Genomic DNA, 26566 nt, shown 5'->3' with positions numbered 1-26566 from the left:
TACTATTATAATAATAATAATAATAATAAAAACATAGTATACATTACTAAAGACTAATAACTAATGCTTTAATATTGAATTATTAATAATATTAATAATAATACCACTACTATTATAATAATAATAATAATAACAACATAGTATACATTACTAAAGACTAATAACTAATGCTTTAATATTGAATTGTTCATAATATTAATGATAATACCAATTCTACTATAATAATAATAATAACAACATAGTATACATTACTAAAGACTGATAACTATTGCTTTAATATTGAATTATTAATAATATTAATTATAATACCACTACTACTATAATAATAATAACAACATAGTATACATTACTAAAAACTAATAACTAATGCTTTAATATTGAATTATTAATAATATTAATGATAATACCACTACTACTATAATAATAATAACAACAACATAGTATACATTACTAAAGACTGATAACTATTGCTTTAATATTGAATTATTAATAATATTAATGATAATACCACTACTACTATAATAATAATAACAACATAGTATACATTACTAAAAACTAATAACTAATGCTTTAATATTGAATTATTAATAATATTAATGATAATACCACTACTACTATAATAATAATAACAACAACATAGTATACATTACTAAAGACTAATAACTATTGCTTTAATATTGAATTATTAATAATATTAATGATAATACCACTACTACTATAATAATAATAATAATAATAATAATAATAATAACAACATAGTATACATTACTAAAGACTAATAACTAATGCTTTAATATTGAATTATTAATAATATTAATGATAATACCACTACTACTATAATAATAATAATAACCACAACATAGTATACATTACTAAAGACTAATAACTATTGCTTTAATATTGAATTATTAATAATATTAATGATAATACCACTACTACTATAATAATAATAACAACATAGTATACATTACTAAAGACTAATAACTAATGCTTTAATATTGAATTATTAATAATATTAATGATAATACCACTTCTACTATAATCATAGTAATAATAATATAAATATCTTAATAATTAATGATGATAATATCCTAGATATATATTAATACCATTTGCAAATTAATATAAATAATATGAAAAACATGGGTTAATATGAGAATCTACAACACAATCCCCTGACAGCGGGAGGCATATGTGCTCATACACATGCAGCATCAAGTAAACTACGCCCCCACTCTCTCCTCACAGGAGTTTTCCCCTCGGTGTCTGCTGGGAAACCAGGGAGTAAGGAGAGCAGAAGATAGGTTAGTGTTTAGGGACAGAGGGGGGTAGGAAAGATAGTGGGGTGTTTTATAGCCTAATGCAAAAAAATGCTTAAGATAACAAATAAACAACAACTTTTAGACCACCACTTTAAGGATTGTTAAGCTGCAATATATTTTATTACATTTGTGTTTTAGGTTTAATACTAATAATAATAATAATTTAGGAAGAATGTATTTTTAATGATTTCTTAAACTTACATATAGCACCCTCCTAGGTAGGTGCTAGGAAAAAGCATCTATTTGCTACTTCTGCTTATCAGGGGAGCCTGATCTGTTAGTTTGCGTGTCACATGTTTCCAGGTGTGATTCACTGGGTCTGAGGGAGTGTCCCCATTTCATCCAATGAGGGAGCTTTTTGGACAGTGGAGGAAACCCAGCCAGTGACACATCCGGGTTTACGGCAGTCCCAGAGGGAGGGCATTCCTGCAGTGCATCCTGGGATTGGCCATGAATATGAAGGGGACATGTGACAGGGCGTCTTTGGCGGGAAGCAGAGTCCCAGGAAGAGGCAGAAGGCTGGTCTATCCTCCTGCAAGGTGTGAGGAAGGTGGTCCTAGGCAGTCGGCCTATTGAACCAGATGTGGAGCTGAGCTGCAGAAGATCCAGAGTGCTGACAGTGGAGTCGGTGGCAGAGTCTCTCAGGAAAAACAGTGTCGTGAGTACTCTGGGACTTGTCAAGGGGTCTGCCCAGGAAGGGGGACCACTCCTGAGAAGTCAGAGGGACCAAAGAGCTAGCTCACACAGGAAGTGTAACAGTAAAGGGGGTGCCGTGTAGTTGAACCTGAAGTATAGGAACAAAGGGGGTGCCAGGAAGGACCCTGAAGTTTGTTCTGCAGTACAGTACAGTTTACCTCAGACAGTTCATTTCTTACTATGTCACTGCTACTGACATGGTGAAGCAGCGGCCTAGCAACATTCAGCATTATACAGTCGTCCCAGCTACTTGTGAATAGTTATATAAGTTGGAGTATCCCACTCATTCCCTTCTCCCATCCAAGTTCTCAATAAAATCACAAAAACCAAAGCTCCTAGACTGTTTCCTGACTGAGCCAAAATTACTTGGAGAATGTTGAACTGTCGTGTTGTTGCTAATGGTAGCCCAGGGGAACCCGTAACCAGCAGCTCCCAAGGGAGTAGTGCTACATACAAATAATAATATTTGTAATATTGTTTTAATGTGTAATTTTTTAAAATAACTTATATATGTAAATAAAGGCAGACATGCTTGTTACAGTACATAAGTTCTAATCAATAGTTCCGCTCTGTTGGTCTTTCAAAGAATGGAAGTCTGTGTCCACAACATAAATATGTGAAAATGTTTTTGCTAGCCTTGATATTAAATTGATATCTGCCATCCTGGTAGAGTCAGATACTAGGTCTGCAGTGAAGAGGCAGCAACCAATGCAAAACTTTGCAATTAGTGATTCTGTGTGTTCCATTCACCAAAATGTTGATATGCTAAATACAGTATATTTTGTATGCATGCAATCAGGAAAATATACTGGACAATCAAATGTATTCAACTTCAAATAATATACTCATTATGTTGTGTAATATATCACTGTATGTGACCAATATGTCTTTATTACGTTTTCTATTTTTTGCAGTTTCCATGCACATATTGAGGAGTGTGTAAAACAAATGGGAGAGATTCTTAGTCAGGTTAAAGGGACCGGAAATGTGCCTGCCAGTAATTGCAGCAGTGTGGCCCAGGATGCCGATAATGTATTACAACCTATACTGGACCCGCTAGACAGCAAGTAAGAAAATAATTAAAAAGAAATATTACAGGTGCTTTTAAGCACATAAAGTAAGGAGTAACAAATAAAATCACATTTATGTTGTTGTTAGATGTTAACACATTTTAAGATATATAAATCCTGTATAATAATTATAATATAATAATAATAAATATTTGGGTGCAAATTCATACAGCAGTGAATGTGACATTCACCAAACATTCACAGGTGGTTAATTACGTGCAAGAGTAAAAATTTGGTAAATGTTGCATTCACTGCTTTTAGGGTTCACTCACACAAGATGCGGTGGCACTGCATTGAGCGGCTAGTCCAGCACAGTCCCACTGAATGACAAGGCAAATTGCCTTGTTTCCTGTGTGCCCAGTTCACACCACTGACTCACACCATGCAGCAGACAGCTGAACGTTATGAAATGTCTGTGTGACTGCTCATTAAAGTTCATTTAAATAAACAACCATTAAATAAAATGAACAGTGCAATGCGCCAAGATCAATCCCGCTGGACCGCACTGCACACCAGGTGTTGCATTGTAACACAGCAGCTGGGATGAATATGCCTTATAAATATGCCTCAGATGTCTATGTACAGGTATATGTGTTTTTTATATTCCATACGATTACTGAGCTTTGGGTTTTCCTAACTGATCACAGTTAGGAAATTAATAGTTTGAAATGCAGGAGATGTCAGCTGGTAATATAACTCCAACCAATCAAGGTTTGCTCTATCTTTTTTTCCTCTGTAACCATTTACTTTGTCTTTGGATATAAGATTAAAAAGCATATAATGGTTATAAACAGAAGTGCAAGGTAACTATTAAATTGTTATATAGGCTAGTACAGAAATAATTTATATTAGATAAATAACAAAAATCTATTTAACCACTTGCCAACCGCCCGCCACAGTTTTTCTGCGGCAGGCTGGCTCGACTGCACGAACCGATGTAGTTCTACGTCGGTCGCGTGCGGAGTGCTGGGGGACGAGCGAGGGGCCGGCGATCACTCCCCCCTGAGAGAGGAAACACAGCTGACCGTTCTTCTCTCTGAAATGATCACAGAGCGCCTGTAATCCTCCTATATAGGATCAGAGGTCCCTATGATCATTTCACAAGCCCCTCCCCCACAGTTAGTAAACACTCCCCTAGGCTCACATTTAACCCCTTGATCACCCACTAGGTTAGCCCTTTCCCTGCCAGTGTCATTATTGCAGTAACAGTACATATTTTTGGCACTGATTACTCTAGTAATGTCACTGGTCCCCCCAAAAGTGTCAAAAAGGTCAGTTAGGGGTCCAATCCATCCGCCGCAATGTCACAGTCCCGCTAAAAATCACAGATCGCCACCATTACTAGTATAAAAATAAAATAAATAAAAATGACATAAATCTTTCCCCTAGTTTTTCATCCTAAAAGGATGAAAAAAATGTATTTTTTATTTTTTTTCTTGGGAATGTTATGTAGCAGAATGTGAAAAATATTGTTTGTTTTTTTTTTTCAGAATTGTCGCTTTTTTTTGTTTATAGCGCAAAAAATAAAAATCGCAGAGGTGATCAAATACCACCAAAAGAAACTATATTTGTGGTAAAAAAAGGACATTAATTTTATTTCAATACAGTGTCGCATGACCGGGCAATTTTCTGTTAAAATAACGCAGTGCCGAATCACAAAAAATGGCCTGGTCATTAAGGGGGCAAATCCTTCCGGTCCAGAACTGGTTAAAAATAAATGAAATCTAATGCTGTTATTGTAGAACTGCCAAGAAAAAGGTACTGCAGGCCATGCAGTTAATATTATTTAGTATTATTAGTAGTTTTACAGATAACCTTATAAACTATTTGTCATAAGACTTTGAGTTAAACATCCATGTTTATAAAGTTCCACCTACGCCAATTGGTGGAGTGTCTATTTTTCTGGTTGCTGAGTTCAGGTTTGATCTCTTAACTTCTCACCTGAAACTGTTTCCAGTTACTCCACTGCCCTGCAGCCTATCAAAAGCCTTAAGGCCCGTACACACAATAAGAAAATCTGTAGGGAAAATTCGTCCGACGACCGATCTGCCAATTTTCGGATTGTTAGTATGTTGCTTTCGACAGCCAACTCGGACTTTTCGGCTGACAAAATCCTTATGTGCAGGCTATAAAATTTTTGTCTTCCGTAATACAACATCCGATTTTCGTCTCATTAGTACAGATTTTGACGGAAAAAAATCTTAAGAGCAAGACTAGGCATGCTCAGAGAGGAAAGAACACATACAAAGCAATCCAACACATGACATCACTTCTAAAGTAGAATTCTGTCGTACGGGAAAATTTGTATGAAAATAACCTCTTCACTTTCCACATCAGACTAGCATGCCACAAAAAACAGACGACAGATCGTTCGATAATCTGATCGTGTGTACGGGCCTTTAGTCTCCACTAAAAAGATTTTTATTTTTTTATTTTTAAAGCACCAAATCCAAAAAAGAAGATGCTACTGCGCATTGTTACATAGTTAGGAGAGATCAAAAAAGACACAAGTCTATTGGGTTCAACCAACTTGTTGTAATGAAAATTTACATAATTACCTGTTCCTCCTTTTATTTTCCTCTTTTTTCCTTAGTCTTACCCTGTTTGCTAAAATCTGCGAAAAGACTGTTTTAAAACGCGTTCTGAAGGAGCTATGGAAGCTAGTGATGAACACAATGGAAAAAACTATTGTACTACCACCACTAACAGACCAGACTGTGAGTGTTTAAATAAGTCAGCATGTTTCAGATAAGAAAAATGAACATGAATAATATTTACACTGTTTAGCAATATGTTTCAAAGCATCTGCCTTTTTAAAAATATGGTAGTCCTTTTGTTCCATGAAAAGTATAGTAATTGCTTTATTTTTTATCACACCATGGTGTGCCTATTAAATCACAAAATTTGAAGGAAGTTAAAAGTTAATGACTGCATCCAAATCTTGAAAGTCCTTAAACTGAAATCCAGTAAAATAGGAAAAAATAACAATACAATACTTGCTAAATCTTTGCACTGTATTTGTAGGGCTTACAATATATCTGTTGTATTTGTACACAATAATAATACTGACCTGTCCTGTCAAATCTGCTGTACTAAGCTAGAAATGTTAGACATTGGTAGAGTTGTAGCATTACCCAACAATAATCTCATTACCCTGCTCCCTAAATAGAAGAAACCTGGAATGTTTACTATGTGGTTATCAAGCTTCTGAAATCCTTGCAAGTACTATGTTTCTAATTTTTAAATTATGGTATAATTTTACTTTCATATGCCTGCCAGTCAGGTTCTTATAGTGTGAGTAACTCTAAATCTGATCTTTTGTACTAAATCAACACTAGGGCAACTAATTTACCCAGCTGAGGGAATGAGACTACCTGCAACTGTGATAATCGTTCCCTGATCCTGCCAATAGTGACCATATAGTGGGTGCACTACCAGCTCTGCAGAAGCTACCTGGCCAACCAATCTCGGGGGGGGGGGGGTAATGTATCTGAGATGGATTTTTAATGGGTATTGTTTTTTTTTCCAGATGAGACTAGGGTTAGCCAGGGTGTGTTCAATGCACAAACAGTTAAAGCAACAAAAATTGCACAGGACAAACAAAATTCTGGAAGCAAGTGATAAAGACTGGGGTCACTGTTATCTCAATTATAATTAATATACCATAATATTATAAATATGTATCATGTCCAAATTATTACATATGCACCATATAAATACTTTCAAGTGTACAAATGCATGACATGAATGATGTGTTTTGTGCACCGTGCATGAGTGCGAAAAAAACAACATGCAAGTATATGAAAAGATCTTTTGGCAGAAAGATCTTATGAGCCTTTAACCACTACATGTCTACACCTAGCCATCCTGGAAATCTTGTTTAAATTTGTTTTATGGTGATGCCTCATGCACTGTTTTTTTACATAAATGATACCACTTGTGAATAGATGATAGTTATCTGGAAAACAATAGTCATAAAGGAAACACGTACTGAGAAAATATGGGGACTGCTACTGCTAAATTCACTTTCAGAATATTCTAGTACTCTGATTGTGATGCTGATTTAGTGGCTTTAGTACATTCAGTGACTTAGAACATCTATGCAAATAAGGGACTCTGACTTCACTTTTACTTTTCTGATATGTAACATTGTTCAGGTTTTTGTCTTAGAAATGTATGAATTCAGACAGCTTGCATATTCAAATTGAGGTCTGCAATAGCACTCTTTATATCTCCTTAGTGCAGGTTTCCTTTAAACGTACTATTGTGATGCTCCAGATAGATTAACCACTTTCATCTTGAACTGATATAGTATGGATGGGCTAATTTTCCTAATTCCCTGACTAGAGCTATTCCATTTAAACTCCAAAGTCATTTTTACATTTCAGCTAATGGCCTAATTATTTGGTAATAACTATATCCTTTATAATGATACCAAAACTTTAGAAGTGGTCATACAAGACTTTATTTTTATGGAGTTATGTTTCTTAGTCATACAGTACAGGGCACAGGATCTTTAGTCATTAACCATGGGTTATGTGCAGGTAACCTCAGGTGACTGGACACTGACAAAAAAGAAAAAGTGTAGGGAAATCCCTTATATAACCCCTCCTACTCCCAGCAACCTTAGTTTTCTGCCAAGTAATGGACATTTCTCTACTTAGAGAAGCTTTCCTTCTTTTTTCTGCTAAGAATGCATGGCACTAAGGCTGTTGGAATACCCCTTTGGGGACACTGTAGATACATGGTGAAAGGTACCAGGTTAGTGAGCCTCACCACTTTCCAATCAGTTAATATTTTATTTTTTTGGAGGGGGGTCATAGATGGAGATTGACATCTCCTGCTCTTCAGTGGTTTGTGAACGAGCTTTGAGGAGACTTTTGGTACACCAACCTATGTTGACTTTGTCATGCACATCTCTTGTTTTAATGTCTCACTGTTTTTTCTGTAGACTGTCCCATGGTCACCTAGTTACACATGGTCATTATCCCCTAATGCTTGGTAGTGGCTCTGTGAGTAAAACTTGTTTGTAACGTTTCACTGTTTGTTTATTCTGCGACCTATGATCCCTGCTCTTGAGTGGTTTCTATTTACTCTTATGGATAATGTCTCACTGTAAACTGTTTTTGCAGTGGTCTGTAGTGATCTTGTCATGCACAACCATTACCCTGTTGCTTTGCAGTGGATTTGAAGTGATAGTTGTCAATAATGTCTACAGTGTACTGTTTACACAGTGGCCTGTGGTGCGCTATTTACAGACAGCCATTAATTCTTCTGCAGTGGTTGTGAATATCCTATGTGGTTCGGTCTCACTTGTATATCATTTTTAGAGTGGCTTACTTGGACCTAGTCACACAAGGCATTGGCCACTGCTGTTCTGCAGTTGGACTGTGAGTGATCCAGATGTTCTGTCACACTAGTGTACTGTTTGCACAGCGGACTATGGTGCACTCATCCCAGATGACCTTTAACTATGCCTGTTTTGTGGTTAGTCCTTGGTAGTTGGTAATGTCTTACTTGCACACTATTGGTGGCCTCTGGTGACCTCGTTTCAGTGGCTATTGTGACTGTTCCCATCTGCCTAGTGGGCTTATCCATTGTGGGTATAGTTTCACTTACATACAGTACTATTATTTCATATGTTATGCTTAGGGTGCTTTAGCCACGGCCTCTGCACGCCGGCTAGTCCTTACACTGCACTTCAAGACTATATGGTGTGGTGGCCTATGTTGACCTAGTCACAATTGGCCTCTCAGAATGGCTCATGTAAGTGTTGTAATAAAGAGCAGCATTTTCAAACCTGTTGTTTGAGAAAGATGCTGGATTACTCCCCTTCTTTGGCTGTGAATTTATGCTGAAAGAGCCTATTTTTTGCTGCTGCACTCTGCTGTCTTGCTTTTGCTAAAGCCGATGGGTTCACTATATTTTCTTGCTGGCATTCCTTGCTCTGTTTTATGCCCCATTGGAACATTTTTACTGTGTTCATTTGATCTTCACCTGTTACAGTTTTATGCTTAAGTTGATGTTTGTGAGATACATGTGGTTTTACCAAAGTAGAATCATCTGTAGCTCATTTGTACAGTCAGCAACTTGTCATGCCCCCTGGTCCAATAAGCTAGTAATTTTATCGACCAGTCAGATGCCAGTATTTTTAATTGTCTATAATATTGCGGTAGACCTTGGAATCTGTCATTTAGGTTCTGGGCGGAATTACTTTTTACCTTTCATATACTGTTTGTATGCTGAACTGAGTTGAATTAGTCACGCCAGGCTATTACCCCTTCTGCTCAGCAGTTGTTCTTTGAGTCACCTTTTCTGTTGCTGACTCACTTATAGGCCATTGTAGGAGGGCTGTGGTGCCCTGGTCAAAAGTAACTTTGCCCCTTTTTTGTTTGCGGGCTTTGGATAATCTGGACTCACTCAGTCATCTACAGTATTATTCCTGGCCATATCTCCTAGCCTGGAGTTATTATCATTTGCTATTTTTAGCTACTCTGAGTCATTAGTAGGTCTCTTCCTAAAAATTATCCCAGGGCTTTCAGACATCAGTCTGAGACTTGGGTCTCTGACACCTTTGGTTAAGCAGATCTTCACACTGATTAGACACAGCTTTTCACCCCTAGGATACTGGCAGAAAGGGAATACACCCATTATCCTTCTATTAAATACAAAGTCCAGCATTGTACTGGCAGACTGGCCATTCCTCACTCCATAGGGATATCTTCTGACCTTTGTGGAGCTTGTGGAATGCCCCCCGCTTGTCCCCTTTTTCCTGGTGTTCTTATATTTCCTGTGTTTTGTTTTTTTCTGGAAATCCCTTTCTTTTTTTCTAAGTGTGGTCTTCTTTAGGCATGTCCTCTGGGACCCTGTTCTTGCTCTGCTTCAACAGTGATCTATTAGACAACCTTCTTCTGAAGGCCTGGTCGACTCCGGCTAAGTCACAGAACATCCATCAGACTGTTCACACTCTACTGAGCTACGGGAGGATCCCAAATATCCAGAACTCAGCTCTGGACCCATCTTTTTGCTTCAGGCATCCAAGCCTAATTCTAGTCTTTACCCTGCTTATGTATATTTCCTACTTTCTGACAAGTTAATGAACAAATATTAATATTAACAAATAAAATCTTGTGCAATTAAATAATGTTGTAAATTATAAATTATGTCGTATCATACTCCAGATATCACACGAGTACAGATACCAGTGCAACCTACTACAAAGAAGGTAGTGACACCCCAAACATCTCAATTGAACAGTTCCCAGGCCAAGCTCCAGTACTTTATTCCCCAACTGAAAAAGAACCCATTGGTGAAACATATGTGGATTCTGAAGAAGACAGCCATGGATCCCATGTTTTCCAAAATTTTCCAACCTCTATGCTTATATGTCAATTCCTCCTTGTTTAAGAGAAGGTTAACAGCATCCCTCCATTGTTGAAACTTGGGAGGAGAGGATGAAAGCCATGTTTGTAATATTAATTTGTGAGCTAGGTTTAAAGCCCTGGTCCACAGTAGGCTGAAATCATCTGGAAGAATGTCCTCCCAGTATAGATAATTTGGGATCAGGAGGGACTTGAGTAGAACAAATTCTATTAAATACCTGGAAAATATTGAACCAGTATCTGTGAAGCTTGGGGCAATGTCATATGGATAAGGGTGCCTGTATTTGTGAAACAGCACAGGCAATTAGATATATCTAGTTATCCCCAGGAGTATAAATTCTGGGGTGAACAGCTGAGTCCACCACTGTAACGGGGAAAGAGAGACTACCTGTACTGTAGCTAAGGCCTGCTGCCACTGGTTACCCTTTAAGGGACCTACATTTTCCCCCCAATTGGCTTTCACATGACAGGTGAACTCGAGCAGTAGCAGCAGTTTGTGATTTTGAATATACATCACCTATCAAACTTTTTTTTAGAACAGGAAGTGGATACAGCCATTGTAAGAAGAGAAGATGGATTATATTTCAATGAATAAGAAGCCGATTGGCATCGTAATGCATAGTAGAGTTTAAGGTATTGAAAAAGCATTTTTTGGGACATGTGGAATATCAGTCAAGAGAGGAAATTATTCTGACAGATTTCCACAAACGATGAAACAGAAAAAATGTAGGAAAACTATGTTTAGTGTAGAAATGGCCCACTATAAACAGTTCCACTGGGGGAACATTGGAGAATTGCAAAATAATTATTCACTCGATGGAGATCATTGGAGTTCCATCCATAAAAATGTTGTAGTTGTGATGCAAAGTAATACAACTTGAAGTTAGGGGCTGCCAAACTGCCCCCATCTTTGAGTAGTCGGAGCTTAGAAAGTTAAATTGCTGAATGGCCGTGCTTCCATATAAGTTTCCTAAATAAGGAGTCAATGGTACAGAATATATGCTGTGGTATCCAAATGGGACAATTATGTAATAAGTAAAGCAATTGTGGCATCCAGACCATCTTGGTCAAATTGGCTTTCCCTATGACTGAAAGTGGCAGTTTGCACCAGGTTTTTCCAGCCTGATGTAGTTTGGGGAACATAGGCAGTATATTCTGGGCCAAATAGTCATCTCAGATACCCAGGGGAGTAACTATAAGTCCAAAATATTTAAATGGGAAAACTACAGATATTAATGCCGCCGTATAGGGCAGGTCTCCCGGTAATGGATCAAGTGGTAAGAGGACTGATTTATCACAATTTGAAGTGAAACCAGAAAAAGATTATGCAGAGATAATAGAAAAGGAGGTGTCACTTAAAAAAAAAAATATATATATAATGCAGCTTTGTCTTGGAGAGTTTTAAACTTGGTGATGAATGAGGATTGCTTCCCAGGCTTTACTCCATGCAATGGACCTGACTTTCCTAGGCTGGTCCTGATCAGCGTAGGGCTTTGAGAACCATTAGGAATCTAGTTTTGACCTAATGAGTTCCTTTCAAAGGCTACTTACCTCTCATCAGTGGGGGCCTTTGTACTTGTACTTTTACTAAGTTGTTTGCAACTGTTCTTCCTGTAATATTACCAGCAATTTAGTGGGGTCTCAACCCGGTTTCTGTTGATTCCTTTGGACCACACCTTTTTAGCCTTAATCATGTTGCTATCACTTCTGCGTGAGTTCTGTTACTCCCTTGTTACATGAGCCTGTTAGCCTTTGTTTGGTGTGTTACTCATCCCCCAGTTGGACTTCTTTTGGACCTTTTATAGCTGACGACTGAAGATCCTGTGTCCTGTACTTTACAACTAAGAAAATACAATTGACTTACCAGTACAATTAATTTCTTGGTGTATAGAAACACAGGTCCCTCCCTTGGTTCTTTATGATCTCCTTATTGCTTACTACATAATTTAGGCTTGCTGGGAGTAGGAGGGATTATGGGGATGTCCCTGCGCTTTATTTTTTGCCAAAGAAACCTGAAACCTGAGATTAAAAAGTCTTTCTGTTGATCAGTGTGAAAACTTAAAATTAAATCCAAAGTGATTTAATGTTCTTTGCCAATAAAACATGAAAACCAAGGAGAACTCAACAGAAACAACTTTTTTTAAAAGAACTGTATGCATTTCACAGAATAATGCATTATAAAAGATACATTTTATGCTAGTGTGAAGGAAATTAAACCGTGAATCTCAGCTAAAGACGGAACTTGTTTATTTAACAAAGAATACCATTTGCAGTTATATGCTATAACATTCATATAACTTAAAAAAAGAATACCAAATTCTTGCTGTTAGCAAGGTCTCTGATACAGTATGTGAGATTTAAAGTAGTTGTAAAGGTCTTTTTTTATTTTTACAAGGAATATATTATACTTACCTGCTCTGTACAATGTTAATGTACAGAGTGGCCCCAAATCACCTCTTTTGGGATCCCCCACCAGCGATGTTTCTCTCTTATTCTTCTCAGTCTGCCCCCATAGCAAGCCACCCTAAACCCCCCCCCCCCCCCCCCGCTCCTGCTCTCGACTAAAGCTGTGAGATCTGTGAGAGAGGAGAGAAGAACAGAAGTTGGGCACAGCGCTGGATTGATACAGGATAAAGGTAAGTGTTAGGACGGGCGGCTGCTGGGCATTGTTTTTGAAAGGTTTTTTGCCTTAATACAGAAAATGGATTTAGGCATAAAAAACCTTTTGCTTTCTGCAATGCTGTTATGTTTTTTACTGCAAGAATTTCATTCTTGCAATTGTATTTAACTTAACTTGTTTAATAACCTCATATATATTTCACCATTCAAATCCTCGGTTCAAATGGACATTGGAAACATCCTGTATCTCAGCATTTACACCTATATTGGTAAATCACCTTAATTCAAAAAACAGGATTTGTCAACAGAGGCAAAGTTAAAGGCAGATGTATCCTTTTCAATTGTATATTAACTTCAAATAATATTGAGACTTAATGAAAAGTCAAAAACTGGATAAAACCCTTGCCAGCCAATTGACACTCAAAGAACACCAAATTTGTTCTATGTTGGAACGTAGCCATAATACCCCCTATTTTAAGTACAAGTATAACCTTTATAGAAACATGGATGTGCATGGATGCGGATCATCAATATCTGCCATTGTAGCTATGCTGTACATAGAGGAGAGCTTTGAACACATTCATGGGAGTAAATATACATTGGTTCAGCTATGTGGAAGATGTGTGGTATTTTTACAGAAAGTACAAGTGTAGAAACAGCATTTTCACATGGGAAGATAAGTAAAAAAATAAATTCCCCTTTTTTGGTATGCGTGTAATGTGTTGAGGAAGGGGGCCTTTGACATGAAGCTACCTGGTCTGGGTGTTTATTAAAATATACTAGCTACACACTCAAACAAAACACAAGAAGAGGGGAAGAATACACTAAATAATATACGCTATATTGTCAAAAGTTTACAGACACACCGCCTTTACACGCCCATGAACTTTAATGGAATCCCAGTCTTAGTTTGTGGGGTTCAATATTGAGTTGGCGCACCCTTTGCAGCTATAACAGCTTCAATGTTAATGGGAAGGCTGTGCACAAGGTTTAGGAGTTTGTCTCTGGGACACACTCCTAAACCTTGTAAACAGCCTGTTCAGAAGAGCTGAAGCTGGTAAAGCTGCAAAGGGTAGTTCGATATTGAACCCTACGGACTAAACTGAGATGCCATTACCCACTTCAGCCCTGTAAGGTTTTACCCCCATTAATGACCAGGCCGTTTTTTGCGATTCGGCACTGCGTTGCTTTAACTAACAATTATGCGGTCGTGCGATGCTGTACCTGTGTAATACAATTGATGTCCTTTTTTTCCCCACAAATAGAGCTTTCTTTTGGTGGTATTTGATCACCTCTGCGGTTTTTAGATTTTGCGCTATAAACAAAAAATAGCAACAATTTTGAAAAAAAAAACAATATTTTTTACTTTCTGCTATAAAGCATTCCCAATAAAAAAATTTAAAAATCAAATTTTTTTTTTTCAGTTTAGGCCAATTTGTTTTCTGCTACATATTTTTGTTAAAAGAAATCCCAAAAAGCGTAAATTAATTGGTTTGCGCAAAAGTTATAGCGTTTACAAACTACGGATTGATTTGTGGGCTTTTTATTGTTTTTGGTTGTTTTTATTAGTAATTGCGGTGATTAGCGATTTTTAGCGGGACTAAGTGACACTTTTTGGGGACCAGTGACACCAATACAGTGATCAGTGCGAAATATGCACTGTTACTGTATAAATGACACTGGCATGGAAGGGGTGGTTAATACTGGGGGTGATCAAGGGGCTAAGTGTGCTCCTAAATTGTGCTTACTAACTGTGGGGGGGGGGGGGGTGGGAAGGCTCTGTGACAGGCACACAGAGATCAGTGTTTCAGCTTAGCTGAGACACACGATCACATCGTGCCTGTCTGACAGGAGAGTCGCCTACCTTGTTGACATAGGCAGGTGACTTTCCTGTCAGTTTCCCTGAAGACGGCGATCGCGCCCGCTCCTCCCATGGGCTGGTTCCCGCCGTGTCTAATCACATCGGAAGCGCTGCTCTGGCAGTGCGCGCGCCACCGAGACCGCGTGCACATAAATATGTAGATCTACGTGATTATGTGCAGCCGAGCCGCCCTGCCACAGTAAATCTGCGTGGGGCGGTCAGCAAGTGATTAAAGTTTATGTGTGTGTAAAGGCAGGTGTCCCCATACTTTTGACAATATAGTGTATATTATGTTGCTGGAGTGTCTGAAAAAATCAGTATTTTTAACAAACATTGCACTCAAGCCCAGTAAAGTACAGAAGCTTAAATATCCAATAAACGTAACACCTATACATAAGCTAATTACCTATGTGCAGTCTAGTGTAGTGAAGATCATTTAACATGAACACTTGGAAGCCAAGCAATCATTTCAAAAATAATTAGCCCAACGCAGGAAGGCAAGCTATGCAGGTCAGTACTCATTAGTCACCCTACATCTTAAAGAGCATGGACGTGAGATGCACATGGAGCATGGACGTGAGATGCACATGGAGAATGGACATGAGATGCCTGTGTAAGGGGAACCTCAAATCTTATGGGTTTCAATAACATTTTAACAGTTGAAGCCAGATTGAAATATAGATGTATTTATTATACAAGCATGTAGGTAGAAATACACGCTTGGAGAGCACGACAATCACATTACATAGGGTTGGTTTCAAAAAGAATAGCTCTAATTGTCTAGGACACGTAATACAATTTATATAGCCTATAGGTGGGACTTTCTCTAAAGTTTAATCTGTGTCTCTGATGACGTTCATTGATATGCGAATAGCTGTTTACATAGGCTTGTTACTTGCAGTAGATTGGCTCCTTGGAGGAACAGGTCTTCAAAGGCTGAGATAGCAATCTTACAAATGATACAGACACAGGCACAGGAACTCTGTTAGCACCAGAATTATTGCAATTTCTTCATACTAGTAATGTTGAGCACCCTCAGTCCACATGAGTTTCCTACAGGGGAAAATCCTTACTAAGCAATGGTGGATTACAGGTTTTTGGTAGCAGGAGAACATGAGATGAACAGCGATGATTAGATTTTAAGCCCTGAGGTAACTCCAAGTACCTCACAGGGTGATAGCTGTTACCTTGTTCTGGAGCAAGGTACTAACACAGCTCCATTCCCATGAATCGGGCTTCCTCACAGACAAAATTTGGACTGCCACAATCTCTGATTTATTCCAAAGACTATCTCTATTTCTGGAATCAGTGGGTGCAAATAGCTGTAAATGCTCTTGTGCCTCTCTCTTATTTTCATGCATTACATTCTGAACTAAATGGCACATTTCCATTTGCAGAAGGCAAGGGGAATAATGACATTTTAGTGGAGGCTGCTGAAGATTTTTCACCACAACTTACAAGATGACCTCAATGGATTGTTTCATTGGGCAACTGTGTGGCAAATGAGGTTTAATGTTGATAAATGTAAAGTTATGCACTTGGGGGCTAAAAATATGCATGCAGCATACATACTAGGGGGAGCAGGAGAAGGATTTGGGTGTTCTGGTAGATAAAGGGCTTAATAATAGCATGCAATGCCAAGCTGCGTTTTCCCAAGCAAGCAAAGTCATTTCTTGTATTAACAGAGGCATGGACTCCAGAGAGAGATATCATTTTGCCCCTATACAAATCAGTAGTAAGACCTGTTTTGGGCACCAGCTCTCAAAAAGGATATCAGGGAACTGGAGAAAGTGCAGAGAAGGGCAACCAAACTGATAAGAGGCATGGAGGAGCTCAGCTATGAGGAAAGATTAGAGGAACTGAATTTATTCTCTCTTGAGAAGAGGAAACTAAGCGGGGATATATGATCAACATGTATAAAGACATAAAGGGTCCATATAGTGAACTTGGTGTTGAAGGTCATCACAGAGGCCAAGGGGGCACTCTTTACGTCTAGAGGAAAACACATTTTGTCTCCAAATATGGAAAGGTTTCTTCACCATAAGAGCTGTGAAAATGTGGTATAGACTCCCTCCAGAGGTGGTTCTGGGCAGCTCCCTAGATTGCTTTAAAAAAGGCCTGAATTCTTTCCTAGGTGTAAATAATATAAATGGGTACTAATATTCATAGGTAAAGTTCATCCAGGGAATATCCGATTGCCTTTCGAAGGATCAGGAAGGAATTTTTTCCCCTGCTGTAGCAAATTGGATAATGCTTTGCTGGGGTTTTTCACCTTCCTCTGGATCAATTTCGGGTATAGAATTGTGTATATGGGATTGTATGGTTGTGTTTTCTTTACTATTTTTTGTTTTTTATTGGTTGAGCCAGATGAACTTCTTCAACCCGACTAACTATGTACCCATAGGAAGTGGCATATAATCCATAGTGCAAGAATCAATTCCTGTGTCCTGTACTGTATTTCAATATATGGAATTCACAGATAGGTCAAAATTCCTATTTGTTATACTATAAAATATTCTCGTATTCTTGTTATGCTTTGCTCCATTTACTTCTACTTGAACATGACTTTGATTGTCCCTTAAAAGCAACATGGATTGTTTAAATTAAACAAACCAGTCTCTAGCTAATATGCTAGATGTGTTAATTTTACATTTAGCACTGCTAACATACTTACCTACTAAAAGCTAGTAGCTCCTAGCCTGTGATGTGCAATGTTTTTACGAAACGTGCAGAAATAGGGATGGTAAAACTAATGGTCTGTCACATTATTAACAATTGATTTTAATAAACAGAGTTTTTAAACAGTGCTGGGCACTGCCAATTATGTTCCTAAACATATTCTTGCCTGCATAGCTTGAAAGCTGGCATCTAACCTGTGAATGATAAAGACCTAGATTTATGGATGGTAGGTTAAAGGTCAGTTCTCACAAAAGCACAAGCTTAGTTTGAAATGGAACTAGGTGACCAAAGTTTGTCCTCGATTTCTTCCATGGCTCAGTTCTGTTCCTAGAGGATTTTACAACGGTCATGCAGATTTTTAATGGGCTAAATAGCACATTTAATTGTTGACTGTGAAGGCAGTTAATGTGCTTTCACAACCCTGTAGAATCTCTCTCTGATCTGCCTGCAGCCTCTGAGCCTTCAGCTGAAGTGGCTCTTCATGATGCTGAGTTTCAAACAATGAATGATAACCACTCCAGGTGTCAGTCCTTCGATCACACCTCCACCATGCAATAAAGGGTGCTGGCTCTGCATGCGAACTGTAGAAATTAAAAAATCTGGATGGCCGCACTCAAATGCAAACACCTTTATTAGGTAAAGTAGTCCATACAGCAGCAGAAGGTATAAATGACAGCAGCAACCGACGCGTTTCACACCCTTTAAAGGGTGTGAAATGTGTCAGCTGCTGCTGTCATTTGTACCTTCTGTTGCTGTATGGACTACTTTACATAATAAAGGTGTTTGCATTGGAATGCGGCCATCCAGATTTTGGCATTTCCGCATGATGTTGAGTTTCTTAAGCATTTAATGGACAAGCCTACACTGGAGGAGTGATAGTCTTCTGCCATAACTATAAAATTAAAGGAGACCATTTAAGCCATAATTGACACTGTATGCACAATTTTAAAATGTGGGGGCCAGCCTGTAGCTTTTACCAGTGCTGTCCCAAATCTAGGCTCCTTTATGGCTTTGAAGCCAACCAAAACCTTTGCAGTGCACCCTCTTTTTTTATTTTCCTTTATAGAGACTATCAGAACCCTGACAAGTTTTTTTCCCCTCCCAAGCATATATTTATACCCATTTGAGGAGGACTTTATCAAAAGCGGACTGCCCCTTCTGTGGATCAGGCAGTATCCTGTCCTAATCAAGTTTTGGCAATGTAAGTGGAGGATTAACCAGTTCTTAAGGACCCCACTTTCTAGAACTCTGTCGTCTCTGACAGCTCCTGCAATGCAACCTGTTATAGCAGTGATAGATCCCAGTTAAATGGGCTAAAGCCATTGTAAGGCACCTGATCAATTTGGCAGTAAATTCCGTAATTCTAGAGTGTCTAGAGCTCATGACTGCAGCCTTGAACTACAGTTTGAATGAGTTGTTTGACGTTTCCTGTGTCACCTCCCAGATGGGCCTCCTGTCAGTGAACATGAGGATAACTCTTGGGTTGGGGTTTTGGTGGGCTGCAGAACCTAAATGCGAAAAGTCCCTGCTTTGCAAATCCTTCAGCCTGCAACACCTCTCCAGAGCTGCCCTGGATACCCTCATCGAGCATGTCACTGGGTACTCAAAAGTACTAATTTTTTCCATCAGAAGGAGTCTAGGGTTTGGCCTAGGAAGGCCTACTCAAGGCTGCTCCATTTTCCCAATTCCCCACCCGACCCCTACAAGAAAACATGCTGTCATCATGGGACAAAACAGTCCAGTCCGTAGACAGACTGATTCTTCTGGCACCAACGACTAGGTTGCCTCTGGCTTGGTAGATCAGCAATCCTGTCTGGTGGAAGGAAAGTTCTTTTTTCTGATCACTTTGAAGATTTTCAGGACAGATGCCAGCCTGTCAGGTTGGAGAAGGAGTTAGAACATAGGACTTCGACTTTGAAAGAATCTTGTCTATGATATGGTTGTCCCTGCAACACTGGACAACCCAACTGGGGGGGGGGGGGGGGGGTCATCCACTGTGGCCATTGCAGTGGGGTATTTCAACCATTAAGGCGGTACCAAAAGGCTTGAGGCGGCACATGATGTGGGATAGATCCTGTCTTGGATGGAACCTAATCTTCCAGCCTTGCCTGTCATTTACATTCCAGATGTGGACAATTGTCAGGCAGACTTCCTCAGCCAGCAGCGCCTAGACTTAGAGGAACGGTCTCTACACCCAGAGGTGTTCTAGGACCTGTGTCCAAGTGGAGGATTCTGAATGTGAACATCCTGGTATCCAGGTTTAACAACCAACTGGACTGGTTTGTATGTACAGGGATACTCTAGTGGTAGCTCTGGTGATTCTGTGGGGTTAGTACAGCCTGATCTATGCCTTCTCCCCTTACAAACTCTTCTCGACTGCTGCACAAGATCGGGAAGGAGGGTATTCCATTGACTGATCCAGGCAGATGTGGTACTTGGACCAGATCAGACTCCTGGCAGATTCTTAGCGGGCTCTTCCAGATCTTTGGCATATTCTGTCTCAAGAACCAGTTTACCACCCTGGTTAACAGTCACTGGCTTTAACAGCAATGCTGTTAAATTTCAGGTTTTGAGAGACAGTTATCTCTAAATTGGTGATTCACACAAGGCTAAAAGCTGGGAAGTCTACTTCCTGCGAAGTCTATGCACATGGAAGGAATACTTTGCTTGATGTGAGGCAAGAGGCTTTCGTCCCAGGAAATTCTCTATGGGATGAATCCTGGATCTTTTGCAAATGTGCCTGGGTCCGTATTTATTCCTTAAAACCATCAACGATCACAGGTGTGGGTGTGTCAGTGACGTGATCATTTCCATAACCCTGAATGTTGTGATCTGTGAGATGCACGTCCAATAGTCTTTTAAAAGTAGCCATACTCCCCACTGCTACCACTAATTGTGGAAGAGAGTTCCACATTCTCACTGCCCTTACAGTTAAGAACCCCTTACAAAGCTTTAGGTTAAACCGCCTCTCCTCTAATCTCATTGTGTGGCCATGTGTCCTCTTGCACTCCTTGATACTAAATAGTTTTTTACCTATGCTGGGATCGCCGTTGAGGTATTTTTAAATCGCTATCATGTCCCCTCTCAGGCATCTCCTCTCCAAGGAGAATAAATTAAGCGCTTGTAATCGCTCCTCGTAAATAAGGTCCTCTAATCCCCTAATTAGTTTAGTTGCCCTTCTTTGGACTCTCTCCAGCACATCCCTTCTGAGGTTTGGCGACTAGAACATGACAGAATACTCCAGGTGTGGCCGGACCAGTGTTTTATAAAGTGGTAGGATTATAGCTTTGTCTCTGTGCTGGCGATCTTGTTTCTGGGACCACTGTCTTCCCAATCTTCGATCAAGACCTTTGTATAGGGGTATCCCATATTGCCACCCATGTTATAGATCTGAATTTGGATCTCTCAGCACTTAAATAAATACCCTTATTTATTACAGGTATCTCTATAGCACTGGAAATGTATGCACCGTTTGCATACTGTACATTCACATCAGACTCTGCCCTCAAGGAGCTTACAATTTGAGGTCCCTATCTTACATGCATTAACATTCTAAGGTTAATTTGGGAAGGAAATCATTAACCTTCCAGCATGTCTTTAGAATGTGGGAGGAAACCCATGCAAGCACAGGGATAACATCCAGAGGCTGTGCAGATTGTGTCTTGACTGGGATTTGAAACAGGGACCCCAGTGCTGCAAGACATAAGTGCTAACATCCTTTGAGCCTATCAGGGATATTGTCTTTTCCACTCTCATTTCCTCTTGTCATCAGCAAATCACATCTGAACTGGCCACCTTATCCTTTTCCTTATGTGCTGGTTTTACCTAGCAGCCACTGCTCCTATTAAAAAGGCTGACTCTCTATTTGTCATTCTGGATGGTCCCCAAAAAGGAGAGCTCATTTCTCATCCCACCATTTCTCAGTAGCTCAGACAAACCATCATTCAAGCTTATGGTCTTAAGGATTGGTTTCCACTCTTAACTATCAATGAACACCCTGTTAGCTCCACAAGGCCTACTCTGACTTTTTGGCATCAGGCTAATGTTACTTATATTTGCAAGGCTACCACTTGGTTCTTTGTTCATACATTTTCAAAGCTCTACCAGTTGGATGTTCAGGCCTCTTTTGATACCAGCTTTGGGTGTAAGGTCCTTCAGGCAGCTCTGTGAGCTGCAGGCAGTCACGACTTCTGTTGTTTTTGTGTGGGCCTGTATGGTTTTGATGCTGTTACCTACTCATCAGTCAAACTGCTTTTGGAGGTCCTGACTGTACCTGAATCTAGTGTCTCTGAAAGAACAAGAAAGGAATGGAGATTTTTATACTTATTGTACAGTCCATTTTTTGGAGTTCAGTGATGGACGCAGGTCCAACCCCTCTGTGTTTATGATCATGCTCTTGGTACTGCTTTGCCATTAAATTGAGGAATACAGGTGGTCCCTGGGTTACAAGCAAGATAGGGACTGTAGGTTTGTTCTTAAGTTGAATTTGTTTGTAAGTCGGAATAGGTACATTTTTTAAGTTTAACTTCAGCCAAACTAATACTTTTTACGTTTTTTGGATGGCATAGGGAAGAGTTAACACCCCGTGTACCATTTGTTTTTCTGTCTGTACCCCTGTTCAGAAGACTTTACCTCACTTTCTGTCCCTATGACAAATGGATTTTAAAAATTTTGGGTTGTTGTGGAAACTTAGATTAGTGATAAAGCTTCATTGGAGACACCTTTTCCCATGAGAACTCTTACAGAAGTAAATTTCCCTTCCTAGGGCTAGATTTCTCCTCACTTCCTGTTGTCTCTCTCCGTTTGTAAGTAGGAGTTGTTTGTAAGTCAGATGTTTGTAACCCCAGAACCGCCTGTACAGGGAATAGGTCGTTTTTCTGTTTTCCAGAGTTCATTCCTCTTGTAGGCAGTGGGAGTTCCCCACAAGCGCCTAATTTATAAAATAAGGTCTGCAGGTATCGACCGCAGGGCTTGCTCTTGGATACGGAATTGGCTAAAAGGGCGTGTCCAAAGGGTGGTAATAAACAGCGCGTACTCAGACTGGTCTGAGGTAGTAAGCGGGGTCCCCCAAGGCTCAGTCCTGTGACCAACCTTGTTCAATTTATTCATAAACAGCATTGAGGACGGGATCAGTAGTTCAATATCAGTTTTTGCAGATGACACAAAATTGGGCAGGGCAATAACTGCACAGCATGAAGCAGATATCCTACAAAATGACCTGGACAAAATAACGGAGTGGGCTACGACATGGCAAAAGGTTTAATGTGGAGAAGTGTAAGGTTTTGCACTTGGGGACTAAAAACATAAAAGCACAATACACGTTAGGGGGAATCAAAAATGGAGAAAGATCTGGGAGTCTTGGTAGATGATAGACTAGGCAATAGCATGCAATGTCAAGCGGCAGCTGCCAAAGCCAGCAGAATATTAGCATGCATAAAGAAAGGGATGTATTCCAGAGATAAGACTATAATCCTTCCACTTTATAAAACTCTGGTCTGACCACATCTGGAGTATTCTGTACAGTTCTGGTCGCCAGTCCTCAGGAGGGATGTGTTGGAGCTGGAGAGGATCCAGAGAAGGGCAACTAAACTAATTAGGGGATTGGAGGACCTTAATTATGAAGAGCGTCTGCAATCGCTTGATTTTTTCTCCCTGGAGAAGAGACGCCTGAGAGGGGACATGATAGCAATTTATAAATATCTCAATGGTGATCTCGGCATAGAAAAAAAGCTATTCAGTCATAGGGAGTGCATGAGGACTCGAGGGCATACATTGCGATTAGAGGAGAAGCGTTTTAACCTCAGGCAACGTGGGGGGTTCTTTACTGTTAGAGCTACAAGATTGTGGAATTCTCTACCACAAGAGGTGGTTTCTGTGGGAAGTATGGTGGCTTCCAAAAGACTCTTAGACGTACATCTCAAGGATCAGAACATTCAGGGGTATGTGAGATAATTACAGCCACACACCCCTACATAGGTTGAACTGGATGGACTATTGTCTTTATTCAACCTCACCTACTATGTAACGGGATGTAACTATGAGTGTATCTGAATTGCTGTGTCCCTTGATAAACTTTAAGAAATGGATTTTCATTGCAGTTTATTGCTGATTGTGATATTCCTAGTATCCTCTATGTTGGTGTTGGCTGGCCAGTGAAACATGGTGATATTCTGACTTATTCTTTATAAGTCCCAGTCCTGGGCTTGATGTACCTTTCTACCCTTTTACTACTTAATTTGTTATGCACTCACGTTTTGGTTCATGACGGACTACCTAACATTTGTGTCTTATTTGTATGCTATGAAAGCTTTCATTTCCCACCTGTATAGCGGGCCTATGTTATTGCTTTGCCTTATAAGAACGATCACTCTTTAGTTATGGTTGTCAAAAATGCAATAAATATATTGAAACAGAACAGAAGATATGTATTTTATGGTAAGTACAAAAAAAATCCCTGTATATACTGTATATGTTTGTTTGTGTGTGTGTGTGTATATATATATATATATATATATATATATATATATATATATATATATATATATATATTGGATGAGTAGGCACACAATTTTTGCTTGCTACTATAACCCTATACACAGTGTGTATATATATACACTATATTACCAAAAGTATTTATTGGGGCGCCTGCCTTTACACACACATGAACTTCAATGGCATCCCAGTCTTAGTCCGTAGGGTTCAATATTGAGTTGGCCCACCCTTTGCAGCTATAATAGTTTCAACTCTTCTGGGAAGGCTGTCCACAAGGTTTAGGAGTGTGTCTATGGGAAGGTGTGACCATTCTTCCAGAAGAGCATTTGTGAGGTCAGGCACTAATGTGGACGAGAAGGCCTGGCTCGCAGTCTCCGCTGTAATTCATCCCAAAAGTGCTCTATCGGGGTGAGGTCAGGACTCTGTGCAGGCCAGTAAAGTTCCTCCACCCCAAACTCGCTCATCAATGGCTGGTACGCAGTCATGTTGGATCAGGAAAGGGCCATTCCCAAACTGTTCCCACAAAGTTGAGAGAATGAAATTGTACAAGATGTCTTAGTATGCTGACGCCTTAAGAATTCCCTTCACTGAAACTAAGGGGCCAAGCCCAACCCCTGAAAATCAATCCAACACCACAATCCCCCCTCCACCAATTGATTTTGAACAAAATTAAAGCTGTTATAGCTGCAAAGGGTGGGCAAACTCAATATTGAACTCTACGAACTAAAACTGGCATTCCATTAAAGTTCATGTGCATGTAAATGCAGGCATCCCAATACTTTTGACAATATAGTGCATATAGGGTTTTGCTAGCAAGCAAAAATTGTGTGTCTACTCATTCACCAGAAAGATATGAGTCTGTTTTCTGTGGAAACCCCTATCTTTGGCATTAAGCGGCTTCTAGATAGACAAAAAAGCCCCCCCCCCCCTTTTAAAACAAAAGCCTTATACTCTACCACACTCCTGAAGCCCTGGAGCATATATTAAAATATGGGGGGATGGGGGTGGTATTTGTAGTGTCTACTTAAATGAAATTTGTCCTTGGGTTGTGTAATCTAAACTATACAATTAATGAAAAATATGCACAAACAGGTTGTTTTTATTCAAAAACTGCATGTTATTGACTTTTTTTTTTCAAGCCTGGCTCCATGGCCTTTCAGAACCTCCCTGGTAATTCATTAATGTAACAGGTGACCCTACTGACCAGTAGGAAGGCTCAGGTGGCAGCAGGGCTAGAGCCAAGCTTGACTTTTACAGGAAAAGTCAAAGTTTATGTGTAACTTCTGTTGTCTGTTCCTGTATGTGAAAGCAGTGCTTTACTTGCCCTTAAATATAACAGAAACCGCTAAGATTCAGATGAATAGATCATGTCATAATATAAAAGGTGTGGTATTTGATATTAGGGTATTTCACCAAAATAAGCAGTCTTTAAGAAATACAGTTGGAGAAAGGACATTTATTCTGAGCAGTGTGGTTTTATTAACTAAATATCTGACTGCTGTTTATCCCTCTCTGCTCACCAAACACGCAGATGATAGTAAGTAGATGTCCTGTGTATCTGTCTGACCTCAGTTGGCTGGTTTATGTCACAGCTGCTACCTCCTCCTTTTCTCTTTCTGCTCTGGTCCCATGTCTATCAGCTGTGTTTGTTGCTGTCCCTACTACCTGTAACACTTGGGTCACTTCTTGCTTTCAGTTTCCATTGCCTGATCTACACAAGCCTATTGTTAACAAATACATTAATAAAAATGTTCAGCGATGCAGACTATTACAACATTTGAATGACACTACAGCTAAGCTTTAGAAGCAGAGGATTTACCAGGTAAATCAATATCCATATAACGTTTTACACAGGTATCCAGAAGGAATTGGCAGCCCTAAATAGGACACAGGTGAGGTGTGTTGTATGCAAGACAAGTGAGGGCAGGTAGGGTGGTACCCCATTCAGGACTGTCTTTAACACAGGGCAAAATGGGCAGCTGCCCTGGGCCCAGTCATTGTTGTAGGGCCCAAGGCAGCTTCCCCTTGAGCCCACACTGCCCTCAAATAGTTGATAAGTGGATTCGAAAAGGGCCCAAGAAAATGTTTGCCCAGGGTCCAATCAATATTAAAGATGGCCCTGACCCCATTCCCTGTAAACTTTTAATGGGGTTCTTTGCAACCCTATAACCTCTGTGTAGAGAGATGTTAAATCCCTCAGTTTACCAACTTACTATTCTAAGTTTGACACAAAAATCATTTACTTTTTTCCCATTCTACATTGATCCTCCATAAATAACACTGCTTTGTGTAAAGTAGATCTCAACATTACTTGGATGGCAGAACTGACATGTTTTCCTATGAAGCGCTTTTCTGCCTTTTATGTCATTAATAAGGCATGTCAGTGCTGCTGGTTTTCTCCAGCCTCTGTACTTTTTCTCCAGCCTTCTGGCCGCTCTGGACTGG

The 26566-nt window shown here is 39.6% G+C and overlaps 1 protein-coding gene across 16 annotated transcripts in view; it reads left to right on the top strand.

Annotated features, from left to right (window-relative positions):
• The window catches only part of LOC309544369 (protein unc-13 homolog A), a 297990-nt gene that overhangs the window by 209580 nt on the left and 61844 nt on the right, over window positions 1-26566 (top strand). For 9 of the 16 annotated variants that reach the window (XM_082243274.1, XM_082243271.1, XM_082243272.1 and 6 more), the window contains 2 exons: window positions 2933-3085; window positions 5682-5805. In XM_082243274.1, the coding sequence (XP_082099400.1) occupies window positions 2933-3085; window positions 5682-5805 (277 nt within the window). Of the gene's footprint in view, window positions 1-2932; window positions 3086-5681; window positions 5812-26566 lie in introns of all 16 variants that reach the window. The other 7 variants (XM_082243275.1, XM_082243273.1, XM_082243269.1 and 4 more) reach the window with 1 other exon arrangement.

Source organism: Pelophylax lessonae, assembly GCF_965119305.1.
Source record: "Pelophylax lessonae genome assembly, chromosome: 1".
Classification (NCBI taxonomy): Eukaryota; Metazoa; Chordata; class Amphibia; order Anura; family Ranidae; genus Pelophylax; species Pelophylax lessonae.
This window is presented reverse-complemented; position numbering and strand designations above follow the sequence as displayed.